Below are 21,760 nucleotides of genomic sequence, written 5' to 3' on the forward strand. Positions count from 1 at the left end.
ATGCATATGAGCATGATGTGAGCTTGCTGCAGACTACAGTGAGAGGGCTGCAAACAAGACTGCTATATAATTGCTGAGAAGAACAACATCCATTGTCAAAAAGGGCACTTCATCAAACAAAATCTAGCTGCATGAATACAAGTGTCTCCAAATGTTTGGTTCATGCTAAAAATATAGCACATTTATTAAAAATATATATTTATAAACATTGGTATGAACAGACACAGATGTTAAGCAAATGAGAAAGGAAAAATAACCACATACTGTATTTCTCCCAACATTTTATCAGTTTTAGGCAGATCTTGCTCAATAGAATTGTTTTTTTTTTTTTTTTTTTTTTTTCATGATTGCACCATATGTTCATTCTAAACAAAAAGCTTGTCAGATTCAATGTAAGTAAAAGGAAAAACCAAGAGAAAAAATAATTTGACCTAATGGACATGTGATGTGTGCTATGTAGCTATCTTTGAGTTCAATCCTTGCAGGTATACAGTATACATTTTTAATTGATATTGTGTACAGTTTATTTTCTTTCTTTTTTTTTTTTTTTTTTTTTTTTTTAATTGTGTTAAAACAACATAACCCCAGTGGATTTCTTCAAAGCTACAACTTACATAATTGCAGTCATTTTTTCCCCAAAACTGAAAACCAAAGCGAAAGGAAGAGGGTAGGACAGAAGAGTTTAGCTTGTTACTGTGTGAAGAAGTCTTGCTAAATTAATTGTGCTTCAGCCTTCACTGCCTGCAGGCAGTGCTTTTATGATGTGTTAATATAATACAGAGTCAATTCTGATTAAAGAACTTGTCAATAGTCAGCAATGTTTGTCATCACTCTTAATGGCCATTTTATCTGTTCTATTTGCATGCCTGCTAGTTTACAACGTTGTGTAAATGTACACAAAAATGATCACAATGAGGTTCAGAATTGTCCCAATAATTCCAAGCATTGCCAAGATGGTTTCTTCTTTGCTTTCCTTTTCTTGACTGCCTTTATCTTCTTCATTTCCACTAGTGATTACCATCTTGGTGGTCAGTTTCTTTATCCTCCCCTTCAGGATAATCTAGAATTAGGAAGAAAAATATCAAAACAGATCATTAGGTTGATTTTCCAAGCTCATATTAACAGTGGAACCAACTGTAGAATTTATGCCCCTAAATACTTTATACTAATAATTTAATTTACATTAAGAATTCACTTTTAAAATGTTTAACATTTTTATTAGCTATTTAGTAATTGCTTAATTAAAATTATAGTTCAGCTAGCCTGAAGATTTCTTGTAACTCTCTGTAACACCTCTGTTTATGTGCCAGCCACCATTTCTAGCACATATAAATTGTCTGCACTGTTGTTATAAGCTGGTTAGAAATGTACCACTGAGGTGTGATTCCCTCCAATATTAGGGGGGTCTTGGTCTGCATTAGGACTGCAGAAGACAATCTTGGAAACTTGCAGAGAGCCTAGATTTACATTTCAGTACCAGGGAGTGAGTCGGTGAGAGAAAAAAAATAAATAAATCTGGGAAGCCCTCATTCCTTTTTAACAAGAAAAACAACCAAAGACAAAGACATTTTGTTTCCTGACAAGAGGGAAGACAGCAGTGACTTCCCACTAAATAATTCAAAACAAAAGCAAAAACAGAATAACATCCATCTTGGCTTTTCTTTTCCTCATTCTTAATGTACAATGAAAAGTTCCTTGCAGTGCAGTGAGCTGAGGTATTGATCTGCCTGCAGGGAGGATTCAGCCATTTCCTAAGCAGCAGCTCCAGCATCTGAACTGCTTAAGACAGAAAATCCTACCAGTCTGGGACCAGCCCTGTCTCCAGGCACTGCTAGAGCTCCCTTGGTGTTCCAGCCAGGTGCTGAGACCTGGGTAAACATTTGATTGTTCAAATTAGAAAAGGATAAGTTCTATTTATCCATGCCTACCTTCATCTCATGCTATAAAATTGGACAAAACAGGCAAAACAGACTGCCCCAGAAAACTGGAAAAGACTGGCTGGTTTCCCACAGCAAACTGATCTGCCAGGAGCTGGGTTCAGGCTGTGCCCTGCTGTTGTCTCCCCAGCTGCCCACTGTGTCCTGTGACCTTCCTGCTGCTGGAAATCATGGCAGGAGTTAGCAAAAAATGCCCCCCGAACTGTTGCTGCTCACAGGAAGGGTTGGTTGGAGAAGAAAGGAAGGACAGGCACTTCCCAAATTTCTCCCTCATGAGGAATTTACTCCTAACTCATGGAGCAAACATACCAGACCCCAGCAGCTTGGATGCACAGTGAGGGGAGGCCACCACCTGCTGAGGCACACGTCCCCCAGCAGGATTCCCAAGGGGCAGCCTAGACCTGCAGCTCCATTGAGGTCCTGGGCCACACAGCCATGGCACAGCAACTGGAACACCAAAAGAAAGGACTGGAAGAGGGGAGGAAATCTTCCATCAGAGAGACTGGGAGGAAGAAGAAAGGGTCTAGACGAAACAATCTGTATTTTTTACATCTGCAAGATGTTCTTATATAAGACAGCAACTGCTAGCACCACTCTACGAAGGGCTTTGTGGTGCAGCTCCAGCAGGTACAAGTGATGTACAGGTGATTAGCAGGGAGTAAGGCAGAAGCAGGAGGTGCCAACAGCCTTTACTCTTATGCTTGCATTAGCATTTATGTGCTTGCCTTGTTGTCACCAAGGGATTCAGCAGAAAACAAGGAATCAGATGGTGACCTGAGGGTATTCATGGCAAACACAAGTCAACGGGAGCAGGGGGCAATGAGGAGAGGGATGCTGCATCAATCAGAGCATGGTAATCCAGGAGGTCCTCTGGTAACCTGTCCCAGGAGATCAACACTTCAGAGGCACTGGGCATCTCCCAGAGCACACTGGCTCCTGGATCCCTTCCATCCCTCTGAAACTTTCAGGTCCCCAGTTTCCTCTAGACACTGTCACCAGCAACTCCTCCTGAAGGACCTCTTCCAGCAGCAGAAAGGCTTTGGCGTATTTGCCTTCTACATAGCATCGGACCACAAGCCCACATCCCACGCTGTGACACGCAGCTCTTGCTTCACCCACAAAGCTGTGAGTCATTTGGATATCGTGTTCTCTTCCCCTTCAGTAACTGAGAGGTTGTCCCTCTGGCTTAATGTCTGTACTTCACTGTTCATTTGAAAAATCGAGTGGAACCACAAATACAGTCAGATAAAATCCCAGGCCTGGAACACAAAGATTTGAGGGGAGGGTGCAAAGGTTGCATCTGAAATCTCTGCAGGCTCATTCCCTCAGAGCTGAGCACTCTTGATTCAGCATTTCTGGATCCCACAGAAACAAAACCCCAAGAATTTTGTGGGTCGAGCCCTTCTGGCTCTGAAAAAGGCCAGAGAAGAAGCATTGATTAAAGCATGGGTCTCTCTGCGTAAATTGTTTGGGCAGAGTTTCCCACTCACATCAATGTCTAGAACCTCAGCTGGAGCAGATTTGCACACACACTGCACCCACCAACTCACTCATCTTGGGCACAGCATCTCTGCACCACACGTGCTCAGTGATCCTGTTTCTTGGATTAAAGTGAGCAGAGGCAGCTTAAGGACATCTTAACCCCTACTATTAACATCCCAAGTCTTTTCCTGATACATTCAAAGTTTGCATCACACAATTACAGTGTAAAACTCTTTCCTGCAGGACACCATAGACTGTAAAATTAACATAGATCTAAAAAGTAGCTGAATAATTCACAAAAGTAAAATCATATCAAAGGCTAATAAATATAAAGAAAAACCCTCTGGCTTAGTAAGTCCTTGAGTGATGATTTTATTTTTATTTTTTTTTAGAAGCTGTGTAAGTATTGTGTGGAGGTATCACTACCTCCTCACCTTGATATTAAAATCTTTCCAGACACCCACTGCTGGCTTCTGTGAGAGAGTGGTCCCCAGGGTGCACAGTTTCTGATCTGAGGTCATGCAATCACTTTCGTATTCTTTTCAGGTTGTGATTACCAACAAGGAGATATTGAGTAGTTTAAAATCTGAACACCACCAATGCAACTCAGATTATTACAGTAAGGGGTCTTAACCAAGGGGAAAGGTCTTTGGTGTGATTCAGTGAAGTGTGCGTGGAGAAGCAGACGACTGGGGCATGATGAGTATGGAGGAGCAGGAAAGCAATGAGGTGGCAACAAACGCAGAGTGGGCTGATGCACAGCACGATCTACTGAAGGTTGTGTCTCCAACAGCCTCTGACAGATTGCTCCTGCCATGCCTACATGCTGTATTTGTCTCTCTCCACAATGCAGCCTGGAAACTTCATGAACTGCATCTTTATTGGATGAAACTATACCCAAAGATGTGCTCCCCATATGCTACAAAAAACAGTGGGAATTTCAATCCATGGGAACACAAACCCCCAGGCAAATGCTGGTCTGAAGTATAAGCCCCAAAACAGCTGTAATGTGGATGCTGGCACCATTAGTGGATGGGTTGCTCCAGTGGGACCACATTACTTGCTCTTTTATACCTCCCCTAAACTACAACAGAGACCACAACAGGCGTGAGTAACAGGTGCTTAGCATTCAAACAGGAAAAGACTGGGACCAAATACTATTATATGAGTACTTTGCCAAATATAGCACCACTGAAATCAAGGTGAGCTTTGACTTTGAACAGTGAGGAGATCAGAATCAAAATTACTTCTCTACATTTATGGGCTGACCTTGGAGAAAAGGCACACTCTCCTGATACCAGACTCAAGCCTTTCACCTTCACAGATCTTGTGCTCAGAGGGGAATTTTGGCTGACTGGGTTTTGTGGGTATTTTTTGCTAATGGGAAAATAGTTGTTGGTGGTTTCAGTTTAATTACCCTAATTAAGATTTTTTTTTTCCCAGCCTTTATTATTCTCTTCTGAAAATTGATTTAATTTATTTGACATTGTTTCATGTTTTAAGATTCTTTCGACACATTGCTCCTTTTATAGTTTTTCTGATGGGACTTCAGGCTTGTCAGAAACACTCTTTCTCCTTACCAGAACTGCTGATAGAGATAGGAATGATAGTGAACACTAGAATTACCAGTTCTTTAATAACTATTCTTCTAATTCAAGTACTATTTGATTAGGTAAGTGCTCTCCTGTCATATCAAAATTAATGCGCTTCCTATTTCATTTTGCAAGATTCGTCATTAACCTGATATCGGTCTTTTGAAAAGATGTATATTCTGAAACGATATACCTGAAAAGGTATGTATTCCATGTATTCTTCATTGCATGGGGGGAAAAAAAAGAACAGCTCAGTGGTTAGAACAGATCTCTGATATTCATCTTCTTGAGCTACTGCTGACTTACGTATCTAGGGGAAATCCACTTTGTTTCCCCCTGCCTCAGTTTCTCATCTGTAGGATGCCTTGAAGAATTATCCAGTCTACACCAGAAAATGAACCATAGCAATAGTGACACCATACAGGTACTTTCAAAAGAGTTTTCATGTTAACATGAAATAATTCAAATCTAACAGTCCTATAAAATACACCCTCTACATCTCCACAAATCTGCAGGACCTGTTACACACCCCTGTCATTGCAAGCAGCCCAGTGGACTAGACAAAACATTTCTAGCAAGAGGAAATAACCCTTCCTTGTCTCCTCACTCTCAGCATGAGCAGTAAGCCAGCTGAAGGTGATGGGGTACTGGCAGGGCTTTGGAAAAGGCAGCAGCAAGCTCACGTTTGTTGTCTAACTGCTGTATGTTTGTCACATCGAAGATACAAAACATGTCCCTCGTGAAGTACCTGCCCTGATATATTTGACAGCTTTTGAACATGCTGGCACCTTGACTTGCTCTTGAAAAAGTTTTGTAATCTGAAATCCTTTCAGTTCTCAGTCATTATTCAAAAGCTTCCCAGGAGGCTGGGAGTTGAGGGCACAGGCAGCAGAAACAGAGCTCCCAACATGTAAGGAGGATAGTCCAGGGGGCCCTCAGCATTCCTTACCAGCACCATGCTGGTGTGCATGACCTCGTGCTTTGACAGGCAAGAAGGAAATCTGCAAAGCTACCAGGGTTCAGTGGTGAGCTGGCACAGAGCAGCCTCTCTCCTGCATTCGGCTCAGCCCCTTCCATTTACAGCAGCTGAGGATCTGGTTCCTCATCTTCAATCTAGCTTGAATATCAGCAGGCACGAATTTTGTATTCTTAATACATAATCACAGACAATCACCAGCCAAATTGTTTTGATATTTAAACTTGTTTACAGTCCCCAGGCTATTAGTTGTGATGACACATTAACAGATAAGAGAGCTTTAATTTTCTGGGGATAGTTCCACCCTCCAGGGATAAGAAACACAGCAGAAACTTGTTTTGATTAGCAAACTGAATGGGGCACAGAAATCATACAAAGCAGAACGTGAGTTCAGCTGCTGCTGGAGCTGACACTTTCCCTTATCTCACACAGAAGTGCTTGAGTTACCTAGGAGGGAGGAGAGGCTCCTCAAGGGTTCAATCCCACATGTACATCACAGCAAGTGGGGGTTTGTTCCTGAGGGTTTGTTCCTTTCCTCTTAACAAGGTTTTTTAACCTCATTTCCCTCCAAGGGCAGGCATAGGAAAGCTGCGGGCTCAGCTCAGATCTTAGACAGCCCCTAGGCAGGATGCTGAGCAGGGCATCTGAACAGATACTGCATTGCTGCTAGTGGTCTGTGGGAGGAAGGCAACGGTAGCAGATACATTTAAGTGTGTTAGCAACCCCAGGGTCCTTTTCTAAGGATTACATTGTCATTTTTTCACTTCTGTGATGACTTTGTACCCATGTACAATCCTTGTACCATTTTGACTGGATAAGTCCCCTCCTAATCCCCACTTACACATCGTGCTATTAGCTACCAGTCGAGACCTGCTCAGAGAAGTATCAGCAGGTGCAGGGACACCCGTCTGTGTTTATTTGTAGAGCTGGGTTTCAGAGAACTGAAAGGCATCATGTGAATGCAAGATAAGGCCAAGAGAAGGAAAAGCAAGGCAGCAGCTTTGAGACCATAAAAAAGCTTCACTAAAAGTCCATTCAGCCAAAGCAGCTTGCACAGACAGCGTGCAGTATGTATAATGGCAGACGAATGGGATGAGCAGAAACTATTACAGAGTAACAGTCAGAATACCTGAGAAAAACAGAGACCTGCAATAAAAGCAAAGGGAGGGGAGGGGAGGCATGGAAAAATGCCCAGGGAGAGGTGTTCCTTATAGAGAAAAAAAAAAAATCAGAAATGTGAGCCAAGTTCAAAAATATATCCCCAGTAGTGAGCAGAGAAACCAGTGCCAGAAGCTGAGACGTCTCAGCAGAGAGAGGACACAAGCACTTACGTAGCCTTCAAGCAAAAAAGCAAATCCACGTCAGACTGCTGCTATGCTGGCAGGTTTTAGTCAGTGGGAAACACATTCTATTTATAGCACCACAGCCAGGATATCTCCAAAGGTCTCAGCAATGTGAGACCTCCTCTGGAATAAAGGAGGGCACCCAGCAGCAATGAGGTTATTCAGAGAGGACAGAATTCAAATAGGCAATGCATTAACAGAGCTCATTCTGGTCAGTCTGGCAGTGAGTTTTATTCCCCAGGTGGCTCAGGACACAGTAGAGATGAAGGACTTGCCTTTCCTCTCCTTCCTTCTCCTTGGTCTCTGGGACCATGGGCAATCCTGACATGCTGAGGATACCTAAGCTCTATCATAAAGATACTGGATATTTTGAATATTAGCATATCTATCTTACAAACAAAGCTATAATTTGTAGCAGAATAATGATTCATAAATACCGAGCTACTGCTGGAGACTCTCCTTTACTGCCTGTGAGCAGAGTGCTATCCACAGATGCACAAATAGCCTTCAGCTCCACCTGCAGCAAGGTCTCCCATAGTAGGATTCATAAAGCTTCAAGAGTTGCAGTTTGTGAAAGAAACAAACCTGAACAAAGACCACCCTTTAACCCATCCTTCTCCCTCTTGATGTGAGATGCACTATGAAGAACAAAGTTTCTTTGAATGAAAACTAACATTTAAAATTATTTAAACAGTACTGGAAGCATCTATGACTCAAACTCCACATTTCGTGAAGCCAGAGATGATGAATTTTCTGGGTTGGCCCAAACAGTGGTGAAATTTCAGTGTAATTCTCATTGATTTAGACTGGCCTATTTCATGTTCACAATCCATTTTCCTGATACACAGCACTGTGCTTGGTTGCTTGGTGATAATGCTCAGAAGCAGAAGTGTTTGACTCTCAGCTGGTACTGCAGCACACTCTTGCTATTTTCATCCTCTTAAATACTCGGTATTTCTTTTCAGACCTTTTGAGTCAGAAAAGTATTCCTGCCTTCCCACCATTCCTGAGGTCAATCCTTGGTACCCTCTATCAGCAAGAACAGAGGGACAACGACAGGGTCTATGTTTCTTTTGTTTGCATGAATCCATCTGCAATGAGTGCAAATGCACCAGCTCTAAAAAAGCAACTGACAATGCCTGTGCTCAATTTTCAGACAATTTACTGCTCTGCTGTTAGCAGACAGTTTAACTCCTGAGGATGAGGGACTATGTTCATGGCTGGCATATGGATGCATGACTGCACTTAGGCTGCTGGTGCAGCTGACCTCAACATGGAGCTGGAGATAAAAGCCAGGAGATAGAAGCTCCAGGACAGCAACAGAGCTGAAATATAATAGTTACATATCATGGACACAATGGTGGGAAGAGATCCCATAGGTTTCACCTTCATTTACCATCTGCTGAGCCCTGTCCTGCAGAGCCCAAGGGGCTCCTTCCCCAGAAGCGGCAGCTGCAATGGGGAAGGAGAAGAGCAACCAAACACCAGCCCCAAGCTGGTCTTTTTTGTCTCACCACTTCTTCTTCCGTCATTGGGGAAGAGACAGACAGAGCTAGCCACAGTGCAGATTTCCCAGGACTGCCTTGTAAGATGTCCACTACATGCTGGTCAAACCTGCTGTGGTGCTAATGGGAATAGAAGTAGCCAAATGGAGCCAGACCAAGGTCTGGCTAACCGAGTGTCCCCTTGCCATTAGCTGATGCCAAATGTGCACAGTGTGAGCATGCAGTAATGCTCACCCCCGTACCTAACAAGAGTCCAAAAATCTGCAGGTCAAGGACTTCCTCTGCCCAAGGGAACATCTTTGGGTTTAATGCCACTTCATAGATCTGTTTTCTCTAAATTTGTCTAATTTCTTTATGAACTCATGTCAACTTCTATTTTTCTATACAGTATCCTCTAGCAATGAGCTCAGAAGATAATTAAGGAATATCTGCAAAAGCACCCACTTGTTATTTAAACCTGCTACTTGATTCCTAATTATGTAATTTGAGACACAGTGCATAATTGTTTTTTATTCTGCAGGCCACCTAGAATACAGTAAATCTCCTACAATATCCCTGTAGTCATCTTTTTTCAAGGCTAAAAAATCCTTGTCTATTTGTTTCTTACACAAAATCCATTCCATGCTCTTGATTATCTTTCTTGCCCTTTTCTGTGCCTTCTGTAGTTATGCTAAGGGGTTTTGGACCAACAGAGGGGAAGGGAAGGGAAGGGAAGGGAAGGGAAGGGAAGGGAAGGGAAGGGAAGGGAAGGGAAGGGAAGGGAAGGGAAGGGAAGGGAAGGGAAGGGAAGGGAAGGGAAGGGAAGGGAAGGGAAGGGAAGGGAAGGGAAGGGAAGGGAAGGGAAGGGAAGGGAAGGGAAGGGAAGGGAAGGGAAGGGAAGGGAAGGGAAGGGAAGGGAAGAAAGATTTGAAGTTAAAAGTCAGAGCTCTCTCTTAGTTGTTTGCCCATCTTTCCTGAGCTTAAAAAAGAAGAATATCATAATGATCAGGTAACCATCCCTGGAAGCTAACACGTTCCGATATCTACCCTGCATATATCTTATGGATATCAATTCATAGATCAATACAGAGGAATCTTTGAGTCCTAACTTATATAGTGTTGTTTTGCAGAGTTCATTCATATTATTGTCCATTCCAAGAAAGAAATAAAAAAAAAAAAAGAAAAAAAGAAAAAGAAAACTGTTAAAAGCCCTCAAATTTAAATCTTTGTCCAGACAAATGTAGCATTAGCTGAAACAGCTAGATGAAGGAATGAAATGTTAAAGTATCTCAGTTTCAGATCTCAACACTTCATTTTCTATTTCAAGGGCATATCCAGGGCTCTCTTTTAGGAGCAAAAATAAGCTGTAGCCCTGTAAAAGGTAAAATACAATACTCAAACATCAGTAAAGGACAGGTCTCACTGTCTGCCAAAAGGCACATAACCTCTGTCATAAGCAATTTGAAGAGCTGCCCTCACACCACAGCTTGTTGGAATGAAAACTGAGCTGCTTCAGAAGACATTTAAGAAATATTACAAGGAGGAAAAGTTACACAAATTTGTCTTTCTTTGGCTATTTAATATCTCTAAATTCAGCCAAGACCAGATGATCATTTGGCCCGTAGTGGATTGAACTGCCCTTAAAATTAGTTCCTCAAAACAGAGCTCGGAAGTGACCTCTCCGTAAAAAACAAGAATGTACTGGAACATCATCCAAAACCTTGAGGAGTATAACACTTGAGATTCTTTGGAAAGGAGCTGCTAGTTTGTGTGTACAAGAACTATCTAGGAAGTCTAATATCTCATTTTTACTTCCAATTATGTTTATTCTAAAAATTAGTTACAGCTAGATTAAGGGAAAAAAATTCTAGCTAACACTTTCTGATTTAGGAAAGTTACATTCATTTATATATATACAATATATATATACAAGATATAAAAAATATATAATACATTATACATATATATATTACATATATAAAACTTTTAAAATTGTAACCATCTGGTGTGAATTTATTTTTGTTACAGAGGAAATACTGGGGGAAAAAATTCATCTAGTTTTGCTGTTTACAGGGATGATGCTTGGAAACTTATTGTTTTAGCCATATATAAACCTACTAACTGTTTCTGTAAAATACTCAAGTATCTTCACTTTTGAAGCAAAAACTGCATTGGTAATTTTGTTATAGCTGAGATGGCCTGGTATAAATACTGGAGAAGGTCTAGTGCATCTGAAAACATGTTTTTTTTTAATTGATAGATTTTACAAAAGAAATTACCTCTATTGTATTTTTTTTTTTGTGTGTGTTTAATTACTCTCTTTGCTTAAATGATCCATGCAGCAATTTAATAGGTTGAAATGACATATTGATGGTTTTCAACATGGCAATTTGAATAGCACAATATTTTCACTTTGTTTTTCAAAAATAAATAAATTCTCTGTGTAATTAATTTGCAGAGACCATTCAAAAATGCCACAATTAAAGGTGATCCAGTATGAATTCAGCCTCCTTCTGTTTATGTGTTATCAGGTAGGTTATAGCTAAACACTATTTTGTTCACCAAATTCCAGCTTCACTAAGTACACAGTGCATTTCCCATAGGAGAGGAAAGAAAAAAGATTTTGTTTGTAGGCTTTTTTTTTTTTTTTTTTTTTTTTTTTTTATGCAGAATATAAAAGTGGCAGGAGAGTGCAAAAAGGATCAACAGACTTTTGTCTACAGAAGTGAGATGCTGCCCTGAGGAAGGGGACAGCTCATTGACACCACACTTTTCAGTGCTGCAACCCTGTTCTGTATACTTATAAGGCCTGGAGGCTTAAATATGTGGAGTGGTGAGCACTGGCGATTGCAGTAGAAACAAGGAAACTGCAGTATGTACTGCTAGTTACTCAAAAAAAAAAAAAAAAACAATAAACAAAACAAACAAACAAACAAACAAATAAATTAAGCAACCACAATTGTGGATGCTTGTAAACTTGCTCTTTTTTGCCTCAGGTTACCACCAGAACAAGGGAGTAATGACACCCAGTACTGTTAGTAAGGCACTGTAAAGGTAAGTAAGTCAACACCTGCACACAGCAAGGACCTGTACTGTGGAACACCATGGAATACGCCAGTGAGAAATAATTTTGCCTTCACAGCAAAGTTTGACCTATGCATCGAACAGTGAAAAGAAAAGCAAGTACTGAATTCACAAACAGTGTCATCTATTCTGCGCACCAAGCGAGTCTCTGATCCTGTGCAAAAATAGTCTGTGACCGATGCACCTGTGCAAGGTGGCTAATTTATGGAGTAGAGATGGTTTTACTTGCAGCATTTCTTAGATTCAATTGCTGAGCTGTGCAACCTTGATAATGTTCTCTTCACATGCTGTTTTGTGTGTAATTATTACCTATATCAGCCCAAATTTTAAAATAGAGCACTTCCCTATTGAATGCCTTTTTTAGGACACATTTGCAGCTGACACTTAAAGGTGCCAATAGCCTGCCTCTCAGGCACCTGGCACTGGCTACTGTGCAGCTACTGGCTACTGACACCATGGCAGCAGCACTATCCAAACTCTAAAATTTCAAAGCTTTTTTCTAAGTCTTGGGTTGGACATTCCAAAAGTGAGGTGGCTGAAAATGCCTTGACTTTTTAAAAATGTTAGACTTAATTTTGATAAAAAAGCAGATAATTAGAGGAAGTAACTAGTTTCTAAAACAAAGTTAGCAAAGTAGGATAATACTGCAGGCAACCAACTCCCACACCTTTTATCATCATCATTAGTCATTTATATCGCAGCAGCATGCGGCAACCCCTGCTGATGTCTGGGCTAGAAACCAGATACAGACAGCAAGAATTATACCTAGCCCAAGAAGCTTACAAAATTGAAACAGAACAATGTATTTGAAAGTGGGGGGAAAAATACTGAAAGGTTGAAGTGAGTAGCCGAAGGTGGCTATATGATGGCCTGGCTATAGATTTGCTTAAGTCTTCTGTACAGTATGTATAACCACCCATGCTATTTCTCTGAAGTGGATACTGTATTATATAAGGAACATGTTTGGATAGCTAATATAATGCAACATACACATCATGTTGCCTCAAGGTCATGGCAAGTTGTATTTATTTATATGATGCATCTTGACATACCCTAATGTAGTGCCAGTAATTTAAAACAAAGTCTATATAAATGTGAATAAAACCAAAAACATAACCTCATACAGAAAACTGAAAATATTTCATTGTTTTCTTACATTAAGAGTATTCAGTAGCATATTGGTAACTCTTCTTAAGGATTTAGGAAGATAAATGTATATTCTTCTATATTTTTCTTTGATGAACACCAAGCCAAATTCTGTTCATGAAATTGAATAAAATTATTTTTAAAAGGAAAGATAATCCAGATTTATACCTCTAGAATTGAGAGCCAAATTTAGCCATGATTTTTTTTAAACATATAATAGATTCTTTAAAAATATTGCTCGCAATAAATAGTCTGGTAACAATAATTGAAATATTCATAATACCTGAATTATACAAAATTGGTCATTGGAAATGATTGTGTGTAAGTTGTAGAGTCTTTATAACACATAGTGAGAGCACTATCTCATCAAACTGGCGTAATAAGTAGATAAATAGCAACATGTCTATAAACAGTAAGTTGGTAATGATTCTTTCAACTTAGTTTTCAAAACAAAGAGTTATTCTTTTTATGAATTGTTGTCCAAAATATTCTACTTGTTCACACAGACCTGTTTTCTAGACCTCTTTTCTATTCTAACATCTGTTATGCCATCCCTATAGGACTGATGCTTTCTCAGTTAAGATACTTTACTCACATTTGTAAAGTATCTGTTTGGCTCTGCTCATATTTTTAAAGCCAAATGGTTCTCTAGGGAGATGTTTACCCATTTCTTCCTATTTCATGCTGTAAAGAAGTGCCAGGGTATGCTGGGGTAACTGGAGCAATGGGCATACCAGTAAAAAAAGAAGCTTGTGGCCAGCTAAAACCCAAGGAAGATGGCAGCCCTACATTAGGACAACATTCTTCAGGCTCTGGTGAGAGGAAAGAGATTCAATCACAAAACAAAACTGGGAAATGAGCACTAATCATAGAAGTGTTATTCAGATATTGCTGTTTCATGCCATTTAAGTAAATTCTAGGGATAGAAAAAGACAAGACTTCATGAATCACATATTTGGACTAAAACCAAACCAAACAAAAATACCACCACCACAAAAACAAAAACAAAACAAAAAACAAAAACAAAAACAATCAAAAACAAACAAACAAACAACAACAAAAAAAAAAAAAAAAAAAAAAAAAAAAAAAAAAAACATTGGGTCAAATATCTCCAAAAGCCATTTGAGAACTAATTAAAATAAATAAACAAACAAACAAATAAATAAATAAATATTAGGTCAACCTGAAAATTGTGATTTGAATCACTTATTGTCCAAGAAATTCTCTTGGATTCACTGTAGGAAACATATATTTCCTACATGTATTCCATGTAGGAACGTAATGGAACCCTGCTGGAAGTACACAACTCAGTGCTGGTTCAACTGTGAACTAAGAAATCATAACTTCTACAACTCATAAACAGTGGCAAACATAATTAATTGATCTGATCACCTAGATATTATGATATCAGAACCTATCTATAATTTAAATTGAACTTACAGCTTTACTGATTAATATTAGATGGAAAAGAAATAAGACCACATGATTGAGAAATCGAAAGTTCAATGTACCTTAAAACTCAAGGTCATTCTACCACACATCCAGAAAAACAAAATGAAACAAAGCAAAGCAAACAAAAATAGACAGAGTAATATACAACACAATATTTAAATTCCTGAAGCTGCCCACTGAAGCTCCAGGGAGCCAAAATATTTTTCTCAGTTTCCAGATCAGTAAGTACCCTATCCTTTGGACCACATTGTCTCTCTGGACCATCTGGTTTAAACTGATGCAGCTCAGCTTCAGTTTATACCAGTTGAAGTCTTGCAGCATAAGCTTTTTAACAAGTCACTTACAGCACCAACAATTTAATTCAGCTTAACAGAAACACAGAAATAGAAACAGTAAAATGTCTTTTGACCTTTGCTGTTGGCTACAATCAAAACCATACAATAAAAAGAGCAGAGAGGAAATTTAGAACATATGTTCAAGATGATGAAAAAAATGTTCAGGCATGTAGCATAGTACATTGAAGAAACCACTCAAGAACAATTCATTCTGCTGAAAATATTATTCCCATAAGGCTGCCAGGGTCACTGTCATCTTAGATTACGCACTGTACAAGCGCCAGCCATGGAAGAAGATCCACCCATAAACCCTACACTCTTGGGCAGGAGGTCACTAAGCACTTGTATTTAATCTGTGGCTCTAGAGATGCCAAGACCATAAATAAATAAATAAATAAATAAATAAAATAATAATAATAACATGCAGATTTCCTTTGTTAGCTATTATTCATATTGTTTTGCTAAAGGAGATGAATAAAGCATTAAGAATGACATTGTCCTGTCAATGCAGTGTTAATCAATGTCATTGATGAATGAAAATAAATTAACAAAACTCAGAAAAACATCCTTAAACTAAATTCCTCCCCATTTGCTCCAGATACAGAAGAAACCTTCCAAAGATTTTCATTTGATGAAATCATTTTTCTCCAAAGACTTCCCAGCTGGCTAACAGCATTCATACAAGCCTGTCTAACTTAAGAACTCAGTTCTAAGCTCTATTTTGCATATTCTATCACACCCTAGCTTCTCCCAAATGTCATTGACACAGCTGACATAGCTGAACGTTGTTTTTCTCACAGGGTTGTACTTCATGTCACCTGCTAAAACCACTCTTATATGTTGAATCTGGAATCCGGGTTGCCTATGCCATGGGTCTGACAGGGGACATCCTTTTGTCAACCAGAGACTTTTTCTGTAGAGCTTGGTGTAGTCACTGCCTTATTCATAGACAGTTCATTGTTACACCTGACTCCGGGTCTTAGGAACCCTTTCAAGTTACAGTTGGATATTTGAAACATACTTTCAACTCCTTAGACCTCCAGATGCTATACACACTCCAGTAATTCATACAGAAACTCTGAAAAGTGACTGGTTACTGAAATGCAGCCAGCTCTAGAGTGAGTTACAAACCGTATAGACATGCCAAATGGTCCAGGCAAGAGGAAAGGATGATTTTTTTTTTTTTTTTTTTTTTTGAAGAGGAAGTGTATGGCAAATTTATATAACAAAATATCTTATCCCATGAATCAAAAGACGTAACTGTTCTTTGCCAAAAACTGGAGAGCCTAAAAGCTCATAACTCTACATTAGTACAGCAATTATATTAGCTTTCCTGTATTTTAAAAACCCAAGACAAAAGTTTAATGTTTCTGACTTTGCCTTTTAAATAGAAACTGAGATTTACACTAGACAAACTCCAATTTAAAATCTCAGTGGGGTTGACAGCTGTGTCAAAGAAGAAAGCTTTTTCATGGTGCAAACTTGTGGCTTGATTTTAATAATGGACATTTTCTTTCCATAGATTCAATATTTATATTCATTTTGTTATTTGAAAATCTGTCTAGGGGATGCAAATCTGCCTGCATCCTAATTACTCTTGCCTACATTTTTTGACTATAATCAGAGCAGAACCTATGCTAGCATCCAGATTTTAAACCTGCACATTCCATTTTGTATAGGTTAGTAAGAGAGACTCCAGTTATAAGAATAATCTATTTTATGGATAAGAGATTACTTTTGTCATTTTTTCAGGAAGCCTGCTGTAGCCAGGAACATTTTTTGTTTTATTTCTGAAAACAAACATTCTAAGGACTCCCGAGCCTGCCTTCCCAAGCTCATTACTCTTTTTCTCCCAGTTACTTCCAATTCCTTCATCCTTTTTCCAGTCCTTTCTTCACTGGAAGGCTAAACCCCTGGGCTAAAGTATACATTACCGAGGCGAAAATGTGCACAACTTACAAATGCACAACACTTCACCAAACACAGGTATTTGCAAATAAATAAGAACAGAATAGCTTTTTCAAAGATAACTGCTCCACCAGCGTGATGACTGTGTTACCCTCAACACTCTTCACATCCAGTTAAGGACAAATAATTCCACACCATGCTTGTGATAACATTTTTATATCTGCAAACATACTCTCACAGGCAGGATGGCTGGATGGCCAAAGCACCAGGTGGAGATTAGAGTGTAGGGCCTCTGAGGTCCCAGTAGGACCCGCCATGAGCATGGTCATCATGAAAGATTCTGGCTCAGAGAAACAAAATCTCCCACCTCCTCGTTCATTAGCACTCTCTCCCCAGGTATATGTTGCAGGAGGACACTGTGCAGAGCTACCAAACATTTTATTAAAGCACCAGATTTCCACCCTAGCAAAGCACTGTATGGGCTACCTCTCCATCATTGTTGCCAGGTGGTAATTGCTAACTAGGAAAACAGGGATTTGCAAAAATGACTGCTCTTCATAGATGGCACATCGCCTGCTCTCAAGAGCCACAATCCCTTTCCTAGTACAAATCTCTATTGCCTTTCTTCTGTTTTTCTCATTCCTGATTTCTTGTAAATGCTAATTTTTGTTTTTCTATGTTATTTTGCTGTCAAAACTATAATGCTAGAATATTACTAGACATCTCATCTAAGGAAGATTTACAGCTATTTGGTCTTCATTGTTTTGTTATAATTTTACCCTTTTTTATTTTTTTAACAATGCAGTAAACAAGGTATTTGAAATCTTCCAAACCTGGCTTATAAATTATTCCTGCTCAAACTTGCAGTCATTTATAACTGACATGGGCTATATCTCTGCTGCAGTCATGGGACTGCTGTGCACTTAGCCATGCCCAAGCTGGCTCCACCGCAGCCAGGTGGCTCAGAAGTCTCCCAAAAAGTACAACCAGCTACTAAGTACTATCCCTGTAGAACAGAAACCTCTGCTACCATCCTGCCACACCCATTAGATGCACCCGAAGCCCGTGTCCTACCATCTTTCCTCTGCCTGTTATTTAAGCCAAATCAATGGAGGCTGGGTATATTTATACAGGCTGTTGTTATTCTGAAACTGTATATATATATACATATATATATATATATATATATATATATATATAAAATTAAATTAAAAATCAGGTAAAGAAAGAAGGTACAAAACTAAAGTTTGTTCTACCATGACAACCGTATACTGATGGCAATGGTGGAACCAGCCAGTAGTGTGATCTAGCTGTGAAAGAAACCAGTGGCATGATTCTCACAGACTCCACCAGGAATTGGATCAGGCTTTAAAAACAAAAGCTGCCCAGACATGCAATCATGGCAGAAACAAAAAATACTTTTTCATAACTTAATCACCCAATCTGCTAGCATATGCTTCAAGCCCATATCCCTGCTAGTCCCAGAAAAAGACCCACATAGTGAATTATTAGCTCTGAATTAGTAGCCTCAAAGAAGAGGATCGCATGACAACAAAGATTCACAGAAAGTCCCTTCCCTTTAGATGTCTTGCTTTCATTTAGTAATAGCTTGTGCTGAGAACAGTCCCTACCCTGTGTGTGCCACAGCATTTTTTTCCAGCTTAGGAAAATACAGATAAACCCATAGAGACATAAGAAAAGATCAGTGAAAAATTACCCTAACCGCAAAAATCATTAAAGATAATGAAAATATTATTCATTCATACTAAAAATCAACATAAAAAATCCATATGTAATGTTGATAACAGGACCAAGTACATGGTAATGCAGTCAGTGAAACTAGCTACTCATCCTTGTCAATGTTTTGCAGAAGCAACTTCTGCTGTTGCCTCCTTGCCTGCAGCCAAGCAGGGAACTGAGCTCTAGCTCCCCTCTTTGCTTTCCATGTGTCCTTCAGAACCTGCACTGCACTCATGCTACAGGAAAATCATGAGGTTTCTTTTGAGTTAACAGTCCTGCACAAACATAAATCGACATATTTATTGTATCCAAGGTTATGTGGAAAGCAGCCTTGCATATCTGTGTTGTATCACCCATCAGTGAGCTAAAGAAGGAGGGCCAAATCCTGAGAGAGTTAAGCCAGTCAAGATACATCAGTGAACATCAGCTGAAAGCATAGACATTGTTTGCCATATATCTTAAACTGTCAGGAGAAGCAGTCAGTGAGCAATACAGTACTTGACCTGTCAGCATGATACAGAGCATTTACATAGCTTTTTACAAACATTAACAGATTAATCCTCACATTGGGACACACAAGCAAGGTTCAGTCACCCTGCTGAACAGATCTGGAAGTAGAATCACTCTGTAACCTGGTTTCTAGAAGAACTCAGCATCTGTACATCTTATATAAATGGAAGAAGGGATAAGACTTCGTACCTCCACAGCTGGGAAATGGAGGTGTGAAGCAGATAGCAGCTTCAGCCCAGCCACATGTCTGTGGGGAACTGGGACTACCCAAAGTACAGATTTTCTGGCTCCTCTTCAATTCAGCCCAACTGTGACAGTACCAAGTAGGATGGTAGCGCTTACCCCAGCACAGAGGATATGTGTTCATGCTCTGTATTTCATACCCAAAGTGTAAAGCAAATCAAAGCAGCTGAAGTGGAAAACTCCTACCTGGTCGCAATTTCCTTAAAAAAAGCAGATATCCAAAGCATCTCATCTCATTGCATTTCAATGGATTATATTTCTAAAAACAGTAGCAGTTATCCTGTGCTAGCACACAGATGAAAGTTGAATTTCATGCGCAAGGACTTGGCTTAGTAGTGAGGAGTAGAGAGGATCTATGACAGATAGAAGCTATGAGACCATGCTGTCAGAGCTCACAGACCAAGACAGAAAGTAAAACATGGCAGTGGTTGATGAGGAGTACTGTCTGTTTTGTTTAACCACCTGAGAGACACCATTTATGCACACATTTATACAGCTGAGGGACCTGTTCTTGGTGGTGCCACTGAAAGGCTGAGGAAGAATCAGACATAATCCATGAAATTTGTTAAAAATATTTGGGATTACCGCTAAAGAATGGATGTTAGGAAGGTCTCCCTTGTTTTATAACAGAAATTGCTTATTGATTCTGTCTATTTGCATCATGTACTAATCCCTTGCTTAACCTGCAGGGATGAAGACTTTCTCTCTTCATGCTTAACTTGACTTCTGCAGGGATATGGTGCACCTCCAGGAGAGGCTCCAGAGAAGGGCTGTGGGTAGGAACAGGATGTGAGGTATGGAGCATTAGTGTTTCGGATGGTAAAATCTCCCTGATGTCCACTTAGTGTGCCTTCTGCATGTGCTCATAAATACACTGAAAGCCATGTGAGAGATCAGAAAGGTATATGGTTGTAGGATTTTGTTTGTAATATCTATCCACTTTCTTCTATTTTTAGGAATATAAGGCTTTAGTGATGCTTTTCGTCTATCACTTGTGAAACACTGAAGATATGTTTTCACTAGTTTTCCTTACTAGCTTTCTAAAATTCAATGAGGAGGACAGGAATTATTCTGTGGTAAGCATGAACGGATGGAGCAGATGCTTTGTGAGCCCTTCTGCATTAAACATCCATTGCATGGTTTTGGTGTTGGGGTGGGGACAACTAGAGCCAAAGATACCAATGATGCCTTACAATTCATTAAGAAAATGCAGGAGCAGATGCAGGAATTGAGAGATCACAATCAGGAGCAGAAGTAATGGACCAGCCCTCCTCAACAGGCTCATATATGCTAGTGCTATTAAAAAAAAATATTACCAAGTACATTGCATTTCACTCTTAGGATGCTTCCAGTGACATGATACATTGAAACACCTTGTGAGTTACAGAAAGTCACGTCAACAACACAGTTCCCTTTATAATATGCAATATCTCAGAATGGCTCCAGAGGAGCAGGTACAACGTAGATTGCCATACATTTTTGTAGCAGCGTTTTTTGAACACATCCAGCTGTGCCAAGCTTCAAAGCACTTTGATGCAATGTAAAGCATTTGTTGTGGAATGAAAACACAGGAATCTAACACAAATAGAAATTACATCAGTGAAAAGGAAGTCTCTTCCTAAGGAAAGCTTGGATTTCCAGCATTGTTTAATGCCGGTAGAGAACAAGTATTATATTTGGCAGCAGAGAAACAGTACTATCCTAAGGGTCATTGTGGTTATCCATTAAAAAGCACTTTCAAGAATACTTTAAAAGCTCTTCCAAAATCTTGTCTTCTTCTGTTAAGTATTTTATTGCTTCTATAGTCAGTGAAAAGTTACATTTGCTATGAATACCTGAACAAAATCCTTTCAAGCAGTTTTTGTTTTAAGCATAAAGTAAAAAAGAAATCCCAATACACAGGCTACAGATCTCAATAAATATTCTTGCCATCTGCTTTCTGAGTCCAACAGGTTAAACAGCTTTGTTTTCAAGCATCAAATTTGCATTCCTTAAGGGAAGTTTCTGATACTCTTAACTTGGTTCAGTAGCACCTCACTTTACAGACACTATTGCTAAGTTTCAGCATGTGTCAAAGTGAAGTCCTAAATTTTCTTATCAAATTTGTCACACTTTCACCTTAAGGAGAAAATGATGCTTTTCAATATCTAGAGTCATATTATCAGATGGTCATATATTATAAAGAGATTAATCCCAATTTTTCGGGTCAGATATTAAAGATATGTAACACATTAATTTCCACATTAAACAGGTAACAAACAGTTAAGATATGATCTATAATCACAAAGACCATGCTGCTTTCTAGTCACACCACTGTTTTCTATCTACCTTGGTTTAAAACTAATGCAACAATAGGCATTCTCCCATTCTTTTTCTCATAAAGAGTTGCACCAGACATTGTTTATCTATTTTGCTTTTGTTTCATCAAAGCCTACTCATCAAAGCTCATCAAGTATTTTTCCCTATGTCTCTTGTTTCTGAGGCCATTACCAAATTCTTTATTCATGTTCATGGACTTCTGTGGTTAT

At 39.4% G+C, this 21,760-nt stretch overlaps 1 protein-coding gene across 11 annotated transcripts in view; it reads right to left on the reverse strand.

Moving 5' to 3' along the window:
* Positions 1-522: 522 nt before the first annotated feature.
* The window catches only part of TUNAR (transmembrane neural differentiation associated intracellular calcium regulator), a 159,986-nt gene continuing 138,748 nt past the window's right edge, over positions 523-21,760 (reverse strand). For all 11 annotated transcript variants that reach the window (XM_072038319.1, XM_072038326.1, XM_072038321.1 and 8 more), the window contains one exon: positions 523-1,060. In XM_072038319.1, coding sequence (XP_071894420.1) covers positions 875-1,060 — 186 coding nt within the window. In that variant the 3' untranslated portion in view covers positions 523-874. The remainder of the gene's footprint in view (positions 1,061-21,760) is intronic.

The sequence above is a fragment of the Anas platyrhynchos genome, chromosome 5, assembly GCF_047663525.1.
Source record: "Anas platyrhynchos isolate ZD024472 breed Pekin duck chromosome 5, IASCAAS_PekinDuck_T2T, whole genome shotgun sequence".
Lineage (NCBI taxonomy): Eukaryota > Metazoa > Chordata > Aves > Anseriformes > Anatidae > Anas > Anas platyrhynchos.